Below are 19582 nucleotides of genomic sequence, written 5' to 3'. Positions count from 1 at the left end.
TTATAAGGAATCAGTAGGAATAATGTGACTTCAGAACTGGGTTGAACTGGTGTAAAAAGCCTTGGGAAAGCATAACATGCAGTGTTGGGAAAACCTAGTGAGGCTTGACTCGAACCAAGTCACCGCCCCCCGTGACTCAACTCGTCAAAGAGTCCTAACGGAGTCACTTTCCAAGTCTCCGAGTCACCCTTTAGTGACTCTAATGAACTCAAGTCGAGTTGACCCCCCCCTTTAGGGGGGACAGAAGCGGCAAGAGGGAGGACAGTCATGTGCAGCAGCTGTGAGGCTTACCAGGATGACCTGATCCTTGGCAGCCCTACTCAGAAGTAGTCCCACTGTAACTGTTCATTCAGTGGGGCTTCCTTCCCCAAGTAACAACAGAGCCAAGTGGTCATAAGGTTGGAAAGCAGCACCTGACAAAAGAGTTTTCTCCTGTCCCCTTGGGCTTTTGCAGCCAATTGTAAGGCAAGAAACTCCTTGGGCTTCTACTCTTGCTCTCCCTCGGCCAATAAAAATATCCTAATGCCCATCCTTTGTTGAATGATCATTGGTTGGAACTTCCTGCTGCTCACTGGTCAGAATGCTGGCCCCATGAGTTTTTTCATGCAGTGAAAACAGTAAGCAAGCACCCCCAGGCAAAGGCAGACTCTAGTCAGCATGCGTGGGGATGAGTGCCAAGTCAGAGGGACCATGACTTGAGTCTTTTCCAGAGTCTTCCACACGTGTGACTCATGAGTCGCTGAGTCACCCAAAATCATGCATTTTTGCAACTCAAGTCAAAGTCACTGACTTGAGTTCCCAACACTGATTACATGACAAAACTTTATAGTGCCAGAGGGTGGTTATCATGTTTGGTGCATTATGATGCAGCTTCCTTCTAGGTGAGGATTCTTAGGCTAGTGATACAGATGTTTGTGTGCACATTTGCCAGGAGTTTAAAAAAAATACTGGTGTGCGTTCCTGCTCAGATATTGCATATGTGTTATGAGGATTCTGCAAAGTGTACTTTCAAAGAAAAAACTTCTGATTGGCTTGGGAGCCTGCCCATACAGTGTACTTCTGTGTTCTTGTATCTGAGAAGTAGAGAGTGCCCTCCTGCTTACCTGTGGGAAAAATAATTTTTATCACAAATTTTGGTTCCTGAAGGAAGCAAGAGGGCATTGCCACCTTAACTGTCTGATGGTATGAATCCATCCCTCTACAGTTGGACCTATGCATCCACGGGGGATCTGTTCCTGGATCCTCCTGTGGATATTGAAACCTGCAGATAAGCAAATCCATAAATCGGTCCAATGTAACTTCTGGACCTGACTGAAGATGTTCAGAGAGAGTTCTGGAGGTGCCAGAAAGGCACTTCCTGTTTTCATAAAAACAGGAAATGCCTTTCCAGCTCCTCCAAGAGCCTCAGAAAGCCTCCCAGACTTGACTGGAGAACACTTGCAGTCGCATCCAGAGCTGAGGTCCAGCCACCACCACAGGTTTGGAACCAGTGATGAGTTAAATCCACAGGTTCCAAATCTGCAGATGAATAGTTCGGACCTGTATATGATAGGAAAGCTAGTAGTTAGCTTATTTTTGACAATTGCTTACCTTTTTGGCATGAGTTTGTTTTTATATCTTAATACTCAGAATTCCTACCATTTTCTGGGCCATCCTTAATGACTGGAACCCTCCCATGGAGAAATCTGGCCCTGCCTCCTGTTTCAGTGGGAGGGTTAGAGAATCCTCTCTTGCCTCTTTTAAGTACAGGAGTAGATGGTAAGAAATTCTTCCTTCTCCCCCAGCAAGATTTGTGCAAGCTTGCTCTCCATCTTTGGTATTTTGCCACTGGTTTCCCCACTTCAGTATTCTCCTCTCTGTTTTTTTTTTCCTTAAATTCTAGCCATTACTTTCACCCTTTGAACCTTTATGATCTTTCCCTCACCATGAGAACTGTTCTTCCAAATCAAGCCATTTCTGCCAAACGCATATATTCAACAGGGATCAAATGTGTACAGCTGTGGGCTGGACAGAAATGGGTTAAAAATGCCAAACACAATGTCCTTGGGTTGTAAGCTTCTTGAGAGCAGGAACTGTCTGGTTTTGCCAATGTAGCGCCGTAATATGCCACATACATTGGTGGTGCTGAATAAATAATCTCCCACGCAGGGTAGATCTCAGGAGTGCTGCTAGATACCAAAGAGAAAATGTTTGGCAAGTGGCTCTTGCCAAGGGCACAGTTTTTAAAAAGCCTTAGGGATGATGGTTTGAACTTCAGCTTGAAGGCATCTGTACATTTCTTTTGAAAGTAATTTTGAACAAAGGGCAGTATCGGGGAGGGAGTGTGAGGGAGATGAAAGGAAAGATCTGGAATGCCATAAACAGAAATCTACATTTTCTAATTAGCACAGAGATGAAGGCTGATAAAAATGAAGAAGATTGTGCTTTACTGTGACACAAGAGAGTGTACACCCCAATGTCGTAGACTGCAATGCAATCCTATGCACACTTATTGTAGAGTCAGCTCCATTTAATTTCGTGGGACTTACCTCTGAGTAGACACGTATAGGATTGCACTGTAAGCTTCTAGGGACATCATTATATGTACATCATATTCTATATTCATGCATTCATAAACCACTTTGATTCTCTCACGAAAGCCTAACTTTGTTCCATTATAAGGTCTATATTCTGCCTGACTTGTTGTTTTTATTAATTCTGTTCTGTGAAGTTATGATGCTTCTGACTTGTGTTAATTTTTCATTCAGTACATTCAACTGGACTGTTCCATTCTTAAGCTGGCTGGCCATTGTTGCCTTCTGTGTGTTCACAGTCATCCTGTATTTCATTCCACTGAGATACATTGTCCTTGTCTGGGGTAAGTAAAGCCTTTTTCCCCCCCCCCCCTCAAAAGCTGTCTGTGCCACATGGAACAAACTGTTTTTAAGGGATGAGTTACACTGGCAGTAGTTCTCTGTATTTATGATCATGAAGCTACTACAAGATGGAAACAGACAGGTCAGTTAGAAATCACAACTGTGTAAAGATTTAGGCCTGCTTGCAAAACACATTTTTCTTGTCTGGCATTGTGGACTTCATCATACTATAAGCATGTATCCATGAGGATTCTTCATATATCAAACTGTAGCTTTGTCTAGATATTACTCTGATTTATTTTCACCACTTACAAACAGTAGCATTTCAATTTATATGGCGCATTTAAGACAATATGCTTTTTCAGTCCTTTATCAAGTGGAACTATATAGAGACAGTGCCTAGGAGCCAGCAATGAGGGGGTCACCTTTAAATGAACAGAAATACACACATGATTATTAAAGCAGTGACTAAAGTTGCAGTCTTCTGTACCTGGGAATAAGTGTACTTGAACTCAGTGCGACTTACTTCTATGTAGATATGCATAGGTTAGTGCTGTAAGACTACTCCATACAAGATTTTTGTTTTACTCGCCTACACTTGTGTGTATTCTAGTGGAATAAGTAGTGAAAAATATACCCGTTATGCACTTTTGTGGGGTGCACAGTGAATGTATTTGTTGCTGATCACTGAATACAGAAAAAAACAAAAAAACAACAAACTCATCATATGTAGTCACATGGATTATGGATGCAAGTGGTCAAGGAAATCTTTTGTTTTTCTAGTAGAGCTTCCATATGTATTGGCTTCCTGCTACTAGTTTAAAAGAGATACTAAACAGTGTTAGTGATAGAAAATATGTCACTAATGAAACTTGAATTTTATCAAGTTGTGTATTACAAGTTGTCATCTTGTTAACTATTTTGGTGTGGTGATGCATATAAAAGCTTAATAAAATAAATTTCATATTCTTGATTCTCACAATACTTGACACAAACTTTCTGTTCAATAGTACTAAAGGCTCCTTTGACTGATGCTATCAAAATGGATACCTAGAGCACAACTGCAAGCAATTGGGAATCTGAGTATTCTTTAAAAAAAAACCAGACAATTCCAAACAGAGAAAGTGTTGGCCATTTAAAAACCATGGCAGGTGAAGGTGACAGCTAACAAGCCCTGGCAGCGGCTAATAAAATACCACTATGGAACAGGGATACAAATAGTCCTGCACAACAGGAAGAATTTACTAAACATATTTCAGAGCTAAAAGGCTTTATGACAGCTCAGAACATGTCTTAATCAGATCAGTCTTCATGCTAACACCAGCCACCAACAAGAAATCACATTACTGGTGTGGAAAAACTGCCTGCAGTAGGGCTGATCTACATGGCCATCATTACATGACATTTTCTGACATTCATGCAAGGTAATGTTCTAAAACAGGGGTGTCAAACTTAAGGCCTGCTGGCCAGATCAGGCCCCCAGAAGCTACTTATCTGGACTGCATGATAATTGGGTTTGTGATAATTGAGCTGCAAAGTGACTTCTCCACAGCAAGCAGTTGTAATAGGAACTGAAAGAAATAAGTTACTGCCAATTTATCTCTTTGTTCTCTAATCTCTCTCATGCCAGCTGGAGCCAGGCAAGTGTGTAGATCACTGATAGAAGTGATGTTTCCAAGGAAGTCAGGCTTCTAGGGCAGTGATTTTCTAGGGCAGTCAGTACACTGACAAGGTACTAAAATTGTCAAGCCACACCATCAGTTTTTGGACAATTGACAAGGCACACCTTGCTGTTGGTGGGGGGCTCATATCCCCAATGGTCCTATTAATAAATGACTCTCCACCAAACTCCCATGGTAAACCTGGGGACCATTCGTGGCACACCAGTGTGTCACAGCACAGTGGTTGAAAATGGCTGTTCTAGGGCCAGGATGTGGTGACTGAGGGATGCAGTATTAAAGGGTGAGGACTGATCAAGAGAAGATCAAATATTGTGGCTGGCATGGTCATTATATTAAAGACTTATTTTAATTAATTAAGACTGGACATGGCCCATTTTAAGGTGACAAATTATGTACTGTTCGAATTGTTAACTACTCCACATGGTGGGGGGGAAAAATAGAGGCAGCATCTCTCGGCAGAAGCTGCACTGCTGAAAGGTTGTCTTGTGTCATAATTAGGCTCTCCCATATCTTGAAAATATTATCAAGATTTGCATGTTTTGCAGCTAATGAGTTCCTGGGGGAGAACCAAGTGCTTATTTCTGGTCATTACCTGATTAATGACATCACTTCCTGCCTAATGATGTCACTTCTGTCCTTTAGCAGGTGCCATGGATACTAACTGCCCACTGCATGAAATGAGTTTGACACCCCTGTTCTAAAAGGATCATATATGCTAGTTCCCAATCACAAGGCAAAGAAGCAGGATCATGTCCTGTCCTGTCATTTAAAATAATATGCTTTTTGAGTGCTACATGCATGTTCCTGCACTAGCCTGATAAATCAAGCCTCAATCAGGCCTCAATCAGGCCTCAGCATCATAGGTATGATTCATGTGGTGAGTGATATTCCAGAGGTGTTTCCATTTGGCACTAAATTTTTAAGTGGTTTTAGCAGGTTAAAAAAAAAAAGAACAGCTTTGGTTTACTGATGGCATCCTGTGGTAAAATCAAAACTAATCTACCTTGCAGATGCCCACTCTCATCTGAACTTGGAAGTTAAGCAGGGTCAGGCCTGGTTAGTATTTGGATGAGAGACCGCCTGGGAATACTGGGTGCTGTAGGCTTATACCAGAGTCTTTCGAGACTGAAGGTTGCCAACCTCTGGTTCAAGAGGAAAAAGGAAGGAGCACCTGTCAGTAATGAATTTCTAATCCATCCTAACCATTTGTTCAGTGGAACATAAGTTAATGTTGGTTAAATTCTGAAATTTGATTATCAACTTCTTTGTTTAGGTATTAATAAATTTACAAAGAAACTCCGAAGTCCATATGCAATTGACAACAACGAACTACTTGATTTCCTTTCCAGAGTTCCTTCAGATGTGCAAGTGGTGTGTATATGTGTTTTATCTTAAGATCATTGCTTATGACTGGGAATGTTAATTTCTTCTTTTTAAATACAAACTTGTGAACTTACAGTATGTTTAATCATCATGCTGAACTTTCACAAGCTTGTGAAACCAAATAAAAATATTATTATTCTGATGTCCTGCTATTACAGTCTTTACATAGTCTTTGCCCCAGAAAATCTTTTGGGTGTGTGTGTGTGTGATAATTAAATAATTGTCAATTGGCATTAAATTTTGTCTAGAAGTTATCCTAATGGTTCTATAGATTTTATTGCTTAAAAAAATATTTTAAACATGTCAACAGTTAACAGCTGTATCAAGCAGATGGTTATATAGCATAAAGCAACTGGGGGACTTTCAAAAGCATGTTGTGGTGCAAACAGGGCTCTGTTATTGTTGAACAAGTAAAACATCCCACTTGGCATGCCCAAATTCTGGTGTATGCTGAAAATAGCACTTTGGATCCTGACCAATGTGAGCAATCCTATAGTGAGCAAAGTGCCAGATTTTATAAAAACAACCCTTTCTATGTAGGTTGTCAATGTAGGCTTCTACTTCATAGTACGTCCCCCAACAATGAGAAAGTGCTTTAGAAAATGAGTTATTGGCATTTGAATGTTAGAAATGGGCACCCATGTCAAATATGTTGATCCCAGAGTGAAAAAAAGTGTGGGTGGTTCTTTTCAAGGCTTGAAAATGGTATGGGTTAGGCTTCTTTTGGGAAAATGGCTGCAGCTGAGAGAGAGAGAGAGCTGATTTGGACTTAATGTGCGTCAAAGTAGAAGTAAGGAGCTGGCATACAAAACAAATTGTTAATGTAACTCACACCTTTTATGGGTGAATTGCTATAAGAGCATATGAGCAACAAACATAGATCATGACCAAAAAATAGTTTTGGACAAGTACTATTTTAACCATCCATCAAAGCTAATTTAAGCATATTACGTATTTATTAGCAAGCTCATTTCTCCCACATCCATGGACAGATATTCACAAAGATATTCACCAAAAACACAGACCTACAAAATTAAGGGTCAGAAAAGTTTTTCCCAAACTTTATGGTGGTTTGATATGAATTTGGGGTGCCGATTCCAAAAATGGCATCCGTTTAGCCCTATCACGTCTAGTTTTGGAGACATGGCATAGCCTCATTAGTGAATGGTTCAAGCAGCTTCCTCATGAGGAAGCTGCTTGAACCATTCACTAAAGAGGCTATGCCATGTCTCCAAAACTAGATGTGATAGGGCAAAACGGATGCCATTTTTGGAATCGGCACCCCAAATATACCCAGGAATTGGTGTAACATTGAAGGAAGCAAAATGCGTGGCAAAATGGCCTATGAAATCGGAGATACATGACCCAATCCTATTGGATCAAGTACACCAGCAAAATGTGCATACCACTGATGGAAATACATAGATCTGGCATGCAATACACAACATGAATGCACACACAAATTAGCTTTGAGGGATGGTTTAAATAGTAATTGCAACCTGTTGCCGCTCTGTTGCATCTGGCATTCTGAGGTAGCTTACTTCTAAAACCAGGATGTTACATGTACCCATCATGGCTTGTAACCTGTGATGGACTTTTCCTCCATGAATCTCTCCAGTTCCCTTTTAAAGGTATCTAGGTCAGTTCCCATCACCACATCCTGTGGCAAAGAGTTTCAAATTAACTACATACTGGGTAAAGAAATATTTTCTTTTCTAACTCTTCCAATTTCAGTGGATGTCCCCTGGTTCTGATGTTATGTGAGAGGGAAAAGAAAATCACACTATCCATCCCCTGCATAATTTTGTATTCATCAACCATGTCGTCGTCCCCAAGCATCTTTTTTTCTACATTAAAGAGCCCAAATGCTATAGCCTTCCCTCTTAAAGGAAATGCCCCAGCCCAGTAAGAATTTTGCTCTCTCCTGCACCTTTTCCAGTTCCACTATGTCCTTTTTGAGATGTGGTGACCAGAACTGTATGCAGTTACTCCCAACGTGATCTTGCCATTGATTTGTACAATGGCTTTATACCATTGGGCTGTTTTATTCTCAATCCCTTTTTTAAGTATCTCGAGCATGGAATTGGCTTTCTTTGCCGCCACCACCACACATTAGGTCAACACTTTCATTGAGCTGTCCACCAGCACCAAAAGATTTCTCTCCAGATGCATCACAGACAGCTCAGAACCCATTAGCCTATATGTGAAGTTTTGATTTTTTGCCCCAATGTGCATTACTTAACACTTATTTACCTTGAAATGCATCTGCCATTTTGCTGCCCATACTCCCAGTTTGGATAGATCCTTCTGGAACTCTTCACAATCCCTTCACTACCCAGAAAGTGGGTTTCACTAAAGTGGGACACTAAACTAAAAGCTTAGTGTCAAGCATGTGATATGCTTGAATGAAGTATGCAGGGTGATTAAACAGTATTTTACTCAAAATCCATTTTTGGGCCTTAATATGGTATTTTGTTTGAGTCATATTTTTATATAAAATTGCATGTATGTGTGTGGTGGACACACACATTGTTTTAAATTATACCTCCATACCATCATTTTGATGTATGGTTTGTCCATATTGGTTCATTATTTTCTGAGCTAGAACTGTTTTCCCAAAAGCAATCAAATTCATGTCATGCAGTGACCTATGACCTGGAAAGTCATTTTGGAAAACAGCATCCACCCGCTTCTTTTTGTCACCCTCTGTACAATAGTATTTGGCCTGGGTGCCTCCTTTTAATATGCAAATATCTGTTATGAGTGAAAAAAGACACACTGGTGGCCTATCATGCCATGCATGGTTTAAGAGGAGAATCAGCGATATGAGAATGGTGGAAATGCAAGCGTGCCCAAAGAAGAACTATTTAGCAGGATATGCAAGACTGACTGCAACTAATTTTTGATAGGGAAACGTTTACTCAATTTAAGACAATTGCAGACTCTGTATATAAATCATATCTGTCAAAGTGTGTATATAAAATATAGTTAAAATCCTTTCTCTAAGTAGATTGGACTTGTCTTCTGTTTTGAACTGTTATTTGATGCTATGAATGTTTTCACTGGGCAAAATGTATAACTGGTTTGAATAGCCTAGTGGTTTTCAAACTCTCTAGGAGAATTTGCACCGCTGTAAGTCCTTGCAGGGGGGGGAGGCAGCAGGGGCGGGGGGAGGCAGTGACACGATCCCCAGGGTTGCGCCACTTAGGAGGCCTGCAGGGACTGGGATGTGCTCACCAGTCCCTGCAGCAGCCTGTCAGGGATACGGGGAGCCCTGCACGAGCGCCTGCAGGGCTTCCCAGCTTGTTAGAAGTGAAAGTGGAGCGATCGCGCTCCACTTCCAATTTTGCTGAGGTGGAGTGCAATTGCTCCACTTTCACTTCTGCTGATCTGGGGAGCCCTGCAGATGCTCGCACAGGGCTCCCTTCACCCCCCACAGGCTGCTGCAGGGGCTGGTGAGTGCATCCCAGTCCCTGCAGCCCTCCTGAGCGGCGTGATCCTGGGGATCCCATCACTGCCTCCCACCTGCCCTCAAGAGGAAAGAGGCCAGGGCCCTCAGGCTGGGGCATCGTGATGCCCCAGTCTGAAACCACTGGAGTAGCCCTTTCTCATCCCTGGAAATAGTACATCCTCAGAATAAAATACATCCCACCTTGTTCAAAACCACTGCCTAAGAGGAATTTTGGTCCTGCTCTTTAAAGTGGTTACTGTTCTTTCATTTCATGAAAGTTTCCATCACCTTATACTGTTATTTCCTGGCCTGTTTTTTCTTCTTTCCTTTGACCTAGCAGTTTTGACCCAGCTATGCCTGGGTTTTTGTACTTCTGGTGCAGCTTGTAGGGCAATAGCACTTCCTTCCAGTATTTGATACCTTGCCCAGATGTATTGTTTGTTTGTTTGTTTGTTTGTTTTTTAATACTATTGTTTGTTGAATTGAAATTTCTCTCTGATCTGTGTGTTTAAACAGGTGCAATACCAAGAACTGAAACAAGATCCTACTCACAGTCCAAGTAAGAGGAAGAAAAACAACCCTGGCTAGCCAGCTCCATGTGCTGTGGAGACCAGCATTGAGGAAAACTACACAGCCCAAAACCTAAGGAGTATTTCCCCTCTCTACACTGTATTTATTTTACCTTTTAATCACAATGGAAAAACTTGTAAATATTGTACAGAGCGATTGAAGAGTGAAAATCTACCATCAGTTGTACAAAACTAAAATGAAGGTTTCAAATCTAGCTTATGCTGTTTCAAAGCTATGTTAAATCAGAGAGCCCATTTATAGAATGAATGTGAAATGGTAAATGATACACACATGACTGGATAATGAAAAGACATGTTTTTAATGATGCTCTGATTGATTTTAGAAAAGGTAAATGAGGATTTTGCATGACCAGAAAAGAGATTCATTGTGTTTGTACATTTTACCAAAAGTATAAACAAAGAACGGCCTCTTGCATTTTATCAACAAAAAATTAAATCTGTCTTTTAGACACTCCTGCATATTGACCAGGTCTTTGCCAGAAAGTGAATCAATATATATGTCTTACTGGATCTCCAAAGATTTTAAAGTTCTTAACACTTTTATCATTCCACCTCAACACTTTGGGAAAACATACCTGTATCTAAAATACTGCCAGGTTTATAAGGGATTGTATATCCAGTTTTTTATAATCTTAATTTGTATGTACTAGCCATATGAACAACTTACATATATTTCACTCGAAAAGGAACTATTATCAGATTAAAACCATATAGCTTCAGATGTCAGCTTATGAACACCATTGTGCAATAAAGAATATTAATGCTAAAATGTGTACATTTGCTAATTATAAAAGGTTATGTTAACAGCATGTTTACAGCATAGTACTGTCCCTTTTACATTGAGGAATGAGAATACAATGTGGGCAGAATTGATATTGCTTGATTAAATCATCTTTCAAGTTTCATGCCCTATTTCGTGGAAACCATTTTGTATATTAAATGGCAGAGATAGAAATGTGTGTTACCTTTAAATCATTGCCATTGCATAGCTAGAGAGAAAGAGATTTGTAAACTGAGCAGTTGGGGTCTTGCTCCCCATGAAGATGCAGATACCCAAAGACAGTATCATGGAGTCTTTTCAGAAAATTCCCAGAGGAATGTTGAAGGATCAGGTGAGAACGAGTGAGTTTGTGTTTTCAGGAGATAGATATTCCATGCACTTCATACATGGTATTCAGTTTGAGCTGTGGTTTGCTTACCAAATTCTATTGCACTACTGTCCAAATTGTAGTTTTTTGAGAGAAAGATTGAATTGTGTATGCACAGAAAAAAATGTATATACTGTATGTTGATTTATGTCTACAAGTATTCTTAAAGTGCATTTCTCATGAAAGCTGATTTTGAAAATTATTTTTATCTTAAGAATCTGTTGCTGTTTCTTACAAAAGAACTATTTTGATCTTGCCTATTTATACAATATGCTTGAAAGAATGCCAAACAAGTTCTCTATCTTCAGGGAGGAACTTGACCTGAACAAGTTCTAGTTGTGTTGCCAGGTGATAGTGTTTTATTTAATATGCACATGTATGCAGGTTCTGTCTTTGTTTTATTGCAGATGAATATTCCATTGATGAAATCAACCTTATTGAAGAATCTCTACTGATGTGATTTTTTTTGTTCCAGATTATTCTGATTACTGTGTGAACTTGTTACATGATACAATATTTTTTTTTCCCCCTCTTATTTGTTCACTTACTATTATCTGTCATTCTGTGGGCATTTTTCTTGTACAAAATGCCTGCCTACCTTATTTATGACATTAAACTCATATGACAAATGTTGGTTTTATTGTGTTGGATATTTTGTTTCTGTTCCCTCTTTTTATAGTTTGTGTCACTTTTCTACAACAGTATCGACATAAATCAACAATTTAAATCTTAAAATCAAGCAGTCTATAAAATGAACAGCAAAATATAGTATTTTAAGTCCCTGAAACAGCATAGCACAATTAAAAGACATTAAATAGGCTTGTCATAACCTAGTATTTAAATGTCATTAATAAAGGTAACTACCAGATCTGTTGGAGACAGTTCCAAAGAAAATGCACCACTTCCAGTAGCCACCTGCCTTGTTTTGCATCAAGTATTTTATGACAAGATTTTCTCAAAGTGAATAATTACAGAATAAAAAGGGTCAATATACATTCTAATATGGAAGGTTTGTTTTCATAACAAGGCTGTGAAAGTTCTTCCCTAATTCCCCCCCCCCCCCATCTTTGCATAGAATGAGAGAGACAACTGTGTCACTGCCAATGATCAAATGATTTATCTACTTTTTCTTCGGGATGTTCTCCCTGCCCATTTTTCTTGTCCACCCCAGTTTTCCATACTTAGAACATGTTAAAGTATATTTGCATAAAGTCATTAATCCTAACATTCCATAATATTTTCTACCAATGACTTGCCTGTAGGCTGCTACTGTTTTGCTTTGGAAAGGAAATCTCTTTGGGGAATAACCCTGCCACAAGCCTCAAGTGTTTCAAGATGCTCCTTGTGATCAAATTAATTCTGGCGTGAGCATCTACACCTGTTGGTGTCCTTATTTTGATATCTCACCTCAGGCATTTTTTAAAAAGGCATTTGTTTACAGCAATGTTGTTCTTATACAAGGCAACTTTTTGTAGTTCTGAAAGCAATTTTTAAATCCATGGAGAGGAACTAAAAAAAAGCTTGCAACATGTTCAGATTTTCTATCATGTGTTTGAATTCTGCTCTAATTGTACACTTGAAATCTCATTGAGGAAAATACTCACTTTGGATGTCCCATTAATAATTATGACTTGGAATGCAAAAAAATTGTCATAGGTAGTATGATTATAGTTGGTTTTAAGTACTGATAGTAAGCTTGTTTTGGAGTATAGAATGCCTTAAGTCCTATTCCTAAACCTGTCCAGGCACTGCCACACCAGCGTAGCCCTTCTAATAATGATGGCACAGCCCTGCCCAGCAACATCAATAGTGCCCATGAAAACCCTGACACATCCTGTCACCCATGAAGCAGGATCTTGACACTGGCACATCAGCAAGGCAACATCCATGTATTATCAGTGTGATGTTCAAGGAACCAATCGTGTCATCCACCTACCTCCTGTGGCCAGAGAGTGAACAGATGGGGGGGGGGGAGAGGTGCAAGGTTAATAAGTGACCAAGGCCTGGAGGATCCCCTCTGCCAGCCACTGAGAATGAGCACAACAGCAGTTAGCACTTTTGCTGACCATGGGAAGGTGACCCCAGGCCACCACACACACATGACATGACACAAAGCCACACTGGCCTCACCACCCACAGGAGCTACATCTAAATCAGCAAAAAGGGGGGGGGGAAGCAGCTAAATACCCTTGCATGCACACTTCAGGTCCCCTTATCATACCCGCAGAGGAACATGTATCCAAGGACTATCTTCTTGAACAGAGCACAGGCAGTGCAGAAAGATGTCTCCCTTGGAAGGTGGCAGCCACATGCAGCAAACACACAGACCTCTCTGTAGTGAGGGCTGAGTCTCTGTGGGGGCATTCATCACCTAGAATGAACCTTTTTTTAGCAGGGGAGGGTCTAGGACAGATCAGTAAAAAGTAAAAGTAGGTGGCTCACTCCACAAAGGCACAGGCTGGGAGCCAAGTGAGATGGGTTGAGCCCAGCCAAGGGACTTGCCTTTACCAACAAGGCACTCAACTTTTGTGTGGCTGGCCAGAAACACCCATGGCAGATACAAAAGACGAGGGGGGGCCAGGTCTAGAATTCATACCAGCTATTGTACAAACCTGCTTTCTTACTACCCAGCTACAGAAGGAGACAAGCAAAGAGCACCCCATCTGGCATTTAACAGCTTGCATCACCACAAACAGGTACACCTGGCTGGGAGGCTGTAGCACACAGTCCTATCAAAGGAGCACTACATGGACCAATCATCAGGCTAGCAAGTGACACAGGGCACTGGCTGCAGCAACCTGCCTATCTAGCCACACCCATACATTCCCAGTGCCCTTTGCTTCAATGCTGGCACCTACTGGCATTGCTGTTGGTATGCTGCTGCTCTTGTTCCCTTACCGCTGTCCCGCCATATACCATGGCAGCAAAAAACAGGGCCTCGTGATCACTGAGAAACATCCCACCTTTGGAACCTAAGGAGTCACAGAATGAGAATGCTGCAGACCCTGGGAGCAAAACCTCATCCTGAGGCCAGCTGAGGTAAGAATCAACAAGGGGGGGGGGAAGGATCCCGATCTGCTTACAACAGACAATAAGGGTGATCCAGTCAAACATTTGATTGAATGATATCAGTGATAGAGCAGCATCTGAAGGAAATACAGGGAGGGGGGTCACCAGCCATCTCCACCCAATAGGGCAGTTCCATTCTAGGTAATCTAACAAACAACCAAATAACAAGCAAGGTCTGGCAACACCGGCTGGTTCACTGTCTGTCATGGAATCTGCAAAGCCATAGGTGCTGACTGGAAGGAGTAGCAGCTGGTTTCCTACAGGTGGAAATGGAGGAGGAGCAGAGCCATCAGTGGAAGGATGGACCCTTTTCCTAAGGTAAAATCCAGCACCCAGCTATGGCTGTTGCTATCAATTAACATACACAGGAACAGAGACTGGCTAAGGTTTCAAAATAAATAGTTTCCAAGATTACAGACCTTCTGAATGGTCAGAGGTTCCTACTACTTGTGGAACAGAGACCCCCTAGAGCTGTTCTCCTTGTATGAATGTATGCAAGCAGGCGGAGTTGGTCTGCCATTGTGGAGACAGGACAGAGCACACATTCTCCTGCATGAATAGTGTAGAAGAGAGAAATGAGTGTGAAGAAAAGGTCAGCAAGGAAATAGTATTAAGAACCACAACTCCTGCAAGACTCATAGAGGGCAGGTAAAGGGTCTCAAGTGTCTGGACAGTACACTGCCCTCCAAAGTCCTGCAGCGGCATTGCATCCAAATTCCAACATCTACTGGTCACTGAGAGCAGGCAGGCTGGATGGTTCATATCATACCCCATGGTGTCATCACCTGTGGGTCAGCTACCTGTTGAGATCAAAGAGAAACAGAGAGGGTAACACCGAATTGACAACAGCATCAGTCACACATCTTCTCTGGCTTGACATAATGTTTGTGAGGGACACTGTGTATCCCTCACAAACACTATATTGTGAAGGAAATACTCTGTGTTTGTGAAGGAGTGTGGTGCCACCAGAGTACAGATGCAGGTGTGCCCTGTTGAGAGTAAGAGTGTGGTGTTTACAGCCCAATCCTGGGCTGCCCGGAGCACCCAGGCTCGGTGGCACCGAGAAGGGCTGCCACCTGATCCTGCGCCTCCCACACTACCTCAGGAGGCACCTCAGGAGGAGGGGACTTTTGTCCCCTTCCCCCAAGTAAGGTAAGCAGCCCCGCAATGGGGCTACTCACTTTACCACCCACTTGGCTGGCGGTAAGGTAAAGGCACTTGTGTAGGGTGAGCAGCCCTACACAAGTGCCCTGGATCCTGCAGAGCATCCCTCCCATCCCTCCCCCAGGCGCACCTGCAGCCCACGCCCCTCCCCACGTCACACCTCCCCATCACGCCTCCTCCCCGCCCTCTCTCTGCCCCCCCACCAGCCTCCCCCCTCCCCGGAATGCCTCCTCCCCCTCCCTGCCCCCGCCTACCGGCTAGCACGGCCAAGAGCCCTGTGATGAGGCTGGCAAATGTCCCTTACAGCACATTTGTGACAGTGCTTGGCAGCACGGAGCCGTGCTGCCGAGCACAGGATTGGGCCATTAGATCAGTAAGATTTCCTTTCCTGTGAGGGGGGATGCAATGGAATTCTGCAGACGATCAGTATTCAAGCCCCCCCACCACCAGCAGCAACAGTGCAGTCCTGAGAAACAAAAGCGATTCAGAAGTATAGTTGACCAGCAGAAGCAATAGTTGGAGTCCCTGGTGTTCCCTAAAGGAGATTAGATGATCCCTGTTCTTAGCTGTTGCAAAAGGAAGACATGGCTAGACAACACATTTGATAGCAGAGACACATCTAAAAATTCTGAATGTTCTTTGTTCTTAATGGATCAAGGTGTTATGTTTTGGCGATTATGAAATAAAAACACAACACTGCTTTCTGCACTTCTCATTTTTGTATGAAAAAAGAAATCCAAAATCTGTAACAACAACAACAAAAATCTAACATCTCTACATATTGGTCACTGTAGGCTGGTTGGCTGGACTGGGGGGTGCAAGGGAAATGACTGACTGTATCTATGATTATACCAACTATATTATCCAACTAGCACACATTTAAAGTGATTTATAATTTATAATCATAATTTATGATGGGAAGGTAAAAAGATCTGTCCAGAGTGCATGGAGGCAGCTTAAAACAACAGTAATAGAGGCCCAGCAGAGGTGTATACCACAAAGAAAGAAGGGTTCCACTAAATCCAGGAGGGTGCCCGCATGGCTAATGAGCCAAGTTAGAGAGGCCATGAAGGGCAAATAAGCTTCCTTCCATAAATGGAAGTCTTGCCCTAATGAGGAGAATAAAAAGGAACATAAACTGTGGCAAAAGAAATGTAAGAAGGTGATATGGGAGGCCAAGCGAGACTATGAGGAACACATGGCCAGCAACATTAAGGGGAATAATAAAAGCTTCTTCAAATATGTTAGAAGCAGGAAACCTGACAGAGAAGCGGTTGGCCCTCTAGATGGTGAGGGAGGGAAAGGGGAGATAAAAGGAGACTTAGAGATGGCAGAGAAATTAAATGAGTTCTTTGCATCTATCTTCACGGCAGAAGACCTCGGGCAGATACGGCTGCCTGAACGGTCCCTCCTGACCGAGGAATTAAGTCAGATAGAGGTTAAAAGAGAAGATGTTTCAGACCTCATTGATAAATTAAAGATCAATAAGTCACTGGGCCCTGATGGCATCCACCCAAGAGTTATTAAGGAATTGAAGAATGAAGTTGCTGATCTCTTGACTAAGATATGCAACTTGTTCCTCAAAACGGCCACAGTGCCAGAAGATTGGAGGATAGCAAATGTCACACCGATCTTTAAAAAGAGAAGGAGGGGGGACCCTGGAAACTATAGGCCAATCAGTCTAACATCTATACTTGGTAAGATGGTGGAATGCCTCATCAAAGATAGAATCACAAAACACATAGACAAACAGGCCTTGCTGAGGGAGAATCAGCCTGGCTTCTGTAAGGGTAAGTCTTGCCTCACGGACCTTATAGAATTCTTTGTAAAGGTCAACAGGCATGTGAATGTGGGAGAACCTGTAGACATTATATATCTGGACTTTCAGAAGGCGTTCGACACCGTCCCTCACCAAAGGCTACTAAAAAACTCCACAGTCAGGGAATTAGAGGACAGGTCCTCTCATGGATTGAGAACTGGTTGAAGACCAGGAAACAGAGAGTGGGTGTCAATGGGCAATTTTCACAATGGAGAGAGGTGAAAAGCGGTGTGCCCCAAGGATCTGTCCTGGGACCGATGCTCTTCAACCTCTTCATAAATGACCTGGAGACAGGGTTGAGCAGTGAGGTGGCAAAGTTTGCAGACGACACCAAACTTTTCCAAGTGGTGAAGACCAGAAGTGATTGTGAGGAGCTCCAGGAGGATCTCTCCAGACTGGCAGAATGGGCAGCAAAATGGCAGATGCGCTTCAATGTCAGTAAGTGTAAGGTCATGCACATTGGGGCAAAAAAACCAAAATTTCACATATAGGCTGATGGGTTCTGAGCTGTCTGTGACAGATCAGGAGAGAGATCTTGGGGTGGTGGTGGACAGGTCGATGAAAGTGTCGACTCAATGTGCAGCGGCTGTGAAGAAGGCCAATTCTATGCTTGGGATCATTAGAAAAGGTATTGAGAACAAAATGGCTAATATTATAATGTAAAGGCTACGGCGTTTGGGCCTCTTCAGCCTAGAAAAGAGGCACCTGAGGGGGGACATGATTGAGACATAAAAAATTATGCAGGGGATGGACAGAGTGGATAGAGAGATGCTCTTTACACTCTCACATAACACCAGAACCAGGGGACATCTTCTCAAATTGAGTGTTGGGAAAGTTAGAACAGACTATTTATTTATTTATTTATTTATTTATTTATTATTATTATTATTAACAGTATTTATATACCGCTTTTCAACTAAAAGTTCACAAAGCAGTTTACAGAGAAAAATCAAATAACTAAATGGCTCAAAAGAAAATACAAAAGAAAATAGTTCTTTACTCAGCGTGTGGTTGGTCTGTGGAACTCCTTGCCACAGGATGTGGTGATGGTGTCCGGCCTGGACGCCTTTCAAAGGGTATTGGACAAGTTTCTGGAGGAAAAATCCATCGCGGGTTACAAGCCATGATGTGCATGTACAACCTTCTGATTTTAGAAATGGGCTATGTCAGAATGCCAGATGCAGGGGAGGGCACCAGAATGAGGTCTCTTGTTATCAGGTGTGCTCCCTGGGGCATTTGGTGGGCCACTGTGAGATACAGGAAGCTGGACTAGATGGTCCTATGGCCTGATCCATTGGGGCTGTTCTTATTGTGATACATATCTCATGTTCTATTTCTGTAATGGCTCATGCTCAAATCCTTGGTTTCTTGTAGGCCTATATTTGGTTACTATTGTTCATTACCAAGAAATCACTTCATTTGCAATATGTAAGTATAGCAAGTAACCTACATACAGAATGGGTTTTAACATAAAATACGAATAAACAATGTTGCTCTCTATGGTGTCTGAGTAAGTGTCTTGTGTATGCTGTTTTGCTACTATAATGCAGCTGTTTTGCTACTATAATGCAACTGTACTTGCATTTTCAATGTTCCTATCAGTGGTGAGTGCAGAAATTCTCAGCTTTGGAAGGTGGAGAGAGACTGCCTTATTGATTATGTAAAAGCTCCTAAGTAATGCATTTTCCCTAGTCAGTATTTTTGTAGTGGTGGAGGGACCTGTGTATTTAACTTATTAATAGCGTGACTTAGGGATATCTGCATCTCCCATTTTGTATTTTAATCCATAGTTCAGAGAGCTTTTACATGTATTGTAAAATCATCTTAACATGATAAATAAAACAGTATTGTAATAACAGTGATATTGTATTCCAGCAAGAGCAGAGAGTCATTTTAGTCAGAAATGCATTCTTGTATTGCAGTTTGAAAAGGTAAGGATCAGGGAAGCACCTGTTGACTACAGGACTACAGTTGAATGTGCTGGTCACTGATGCATGCCGAGTATAGATATAAAATTTTCTTTCACACTTTAACTCAGCTACTAGACAAGTGGTAGATTTTGTTTTGCACATTGCTTATGTAGGCACAGTGTCACTGGGTGTTAGTGAGGTGTTCATGCTGCTGGGGTTTAAGTAAGAGCTAAAGTTAAAATGCTCTTGTAGTAATGGCAGTATTGTAACTAGTGTAGTCCATTCCATCATCTGAATGTTACACATAAAAGTGATTTAATGTTCAAGCTAAAATCCAACAAAACTCCAGGAAATTCAAAGTCAAGTTTGGAAATTTGTCTAACCAACATCGGTTTTTATTTCAAATTGGATATTTAATTCTGTATTCCTGAAACGTTGGGACCCACCTCCAGGAAGAACACCTGTCCTTTACTTCCTGGTTTGAATGGACATTATGGGTAGAATTGCATAA

General features: G+C 41.8%; 1 protein-coding gene across 1 annotated transcript in view; it reads left to right on the top strand.

Annotated features, from left to right (window-relative positions):
- MCTP1 (multiple C2 and transmembrane domain containing 1) overlaps positions 1–9959 on the top strand; it is a 254641-nt gene extending 244682 nt beyond the window's left edge. Inside the window, exons 22-24 of the mRNA XM_066616140.1 lie at positions 2748–2857; positions 5811–5908; positions 9888–9959. Coding sequence (XP_066472237.1) covers positions 2748–2857; positions 5811–5908; positions 9888–9959 — 280 coding nt within the window. The remainder of the gene's footprint in view (positions 1–2747; positions 2858–5810; positions 5909–9887) is intronic.
- Positions 9960–19582: the final 9623 nt, after the last annotated feature.

Source organism: Tiliqua scincoides, chromosome 2 (genome assembly GCF_035046505.1).
Source record: "Tiliqua scincoides isolate rTilSci1 chromosome 2, rTilSci1.hap2, whole genome shotgun sequence".
NCBI classification, from domain to species: domain Eukaryota; kingdom Metazoa; phylum Chordata; class Lepidosauria; order Squamata; family Scincidae; genus Tiliqua; species Tiliqua scincoides.
The sequence above is the reverse complement of the archived record's forward strand: the minus strand, read 5'-3'. Positions and strand labels throughout refer to the sequence as shown.